We start from the raw sequence: 991 nt of genomic DNA, 5'->3' as shown, positions 1-991 counted from the left end.
TTGAAGTGTAAACTTGTTTAATAAACCATATCTTTCATTTTCGATTTTTAATTCACGTAGTCCGGGAACTTTCCGGACAAACTGTGTATATGTTACAAAAACGTCTTCTTGCTACTGATTTTATATTGTTGTTGATTTTATATGTTCTGCATCTTTGACATGTGACTTAATACACTTTTACGCTTAAAAAAAATCTATGGAATAGCATTAATGAATTAGTTTGTAAATAGTGTTATATATGTTTAAGTGAAATAATATGGTTTTTTACTTGCAGATTTTTGTCAAGTTGGCAAAAATGGATATATTGCCAAGGATTAATGTTAGAAACTGTCACTTATGATAAATCTGCTTTGTGGCAAAAAATTTTCAACATATACCAGACACAAGGAAAAGAAGAAGATTTCTTTGAATTTTTACCTTGCTATAAAAATCACGAGTATTTGTACACTTTCCTGTCTTTTCTTGATCGTAATTCGTTACCAAGACCTGGAAGTAGTTTACGTGCCAAAAACAGTGATACTGATAATATTGTACATGCAAAGAAAAGTGTTACTGTTAATTTACTTTTCAATATGTTTGCTTTGCATTCGAAAACTTATTCAGGGCTATTTAGTATACAATTCGGTCTACAGTTTGGAATAGGAAGGTAAATAGATTGTTGTACATGTAGAAGTAATTTTATACAGTACATTTTTCATACAAAGTTTCATACAGTAAATTTCATACGAATATTACCCCTACATAATGTGTATAACCCCTACATTGCATATTTTTTTACATTACTTTTTATGGTTCGGAACATTGTTGTCTCACGTTATTTTGTATAACGTATTAGTAAGTTTACATATTAATGATACATCTGTTATTTTGGTTTGATAGAGACGTGAACATACTAGCAATAATAAATTATATTATTAACAACATATATTCCAACGATGACCTGTTCATGGTATGATGTATGATCTTACTTATTTCTTGTAGATAAATATGT

At 28.9% G+C, this 991-nt stretch overlaps 1 protein-coding gene across 1 annotated transcript in view; it reads left to right on the top strand.

The window, feature by feature from the left end:
• LOC109857773 overlaps positions 1-642 on the top strand; it is a 3569-nt gene extending 2927 nt beyond the window's left edge. Inside the window, exons 3-4 of the mRNA XM_020434445.1 lie at positions 275-530; positions 604-642. Of these exons, the coding sequence (XP_020290034.1) occupies positions 275-530; positions 604-642 (295 nt within the window). The remainder of the gene's footprint in view (positions 1-274; positions 531-603) is intronic.
• The last annotated feature ends 349 nt before the right edge of the window (positions 643-991 follow it).

The sequence above is a fragment of the Pseudomyrmex gracilis genome, unplaced genomic scaffold, assembly GCF_002006095.1.
Source record: "Pseudomyrmex gracilis isolate BER0280 unplaced genomic scaffold, ASM200609v1 scaffold_171, whole genome shotgun sequence".
Lineage (NCBI taxonomy): Eukaryota > Metazoa > Arthropoda > Insecta > Hymenoptera > Formicidae > Pseudomyrmex > Pseudomyrmex gracilis.
This window is presented reverse-complemented; position numbering and strand designations above follow the sequence as displayed.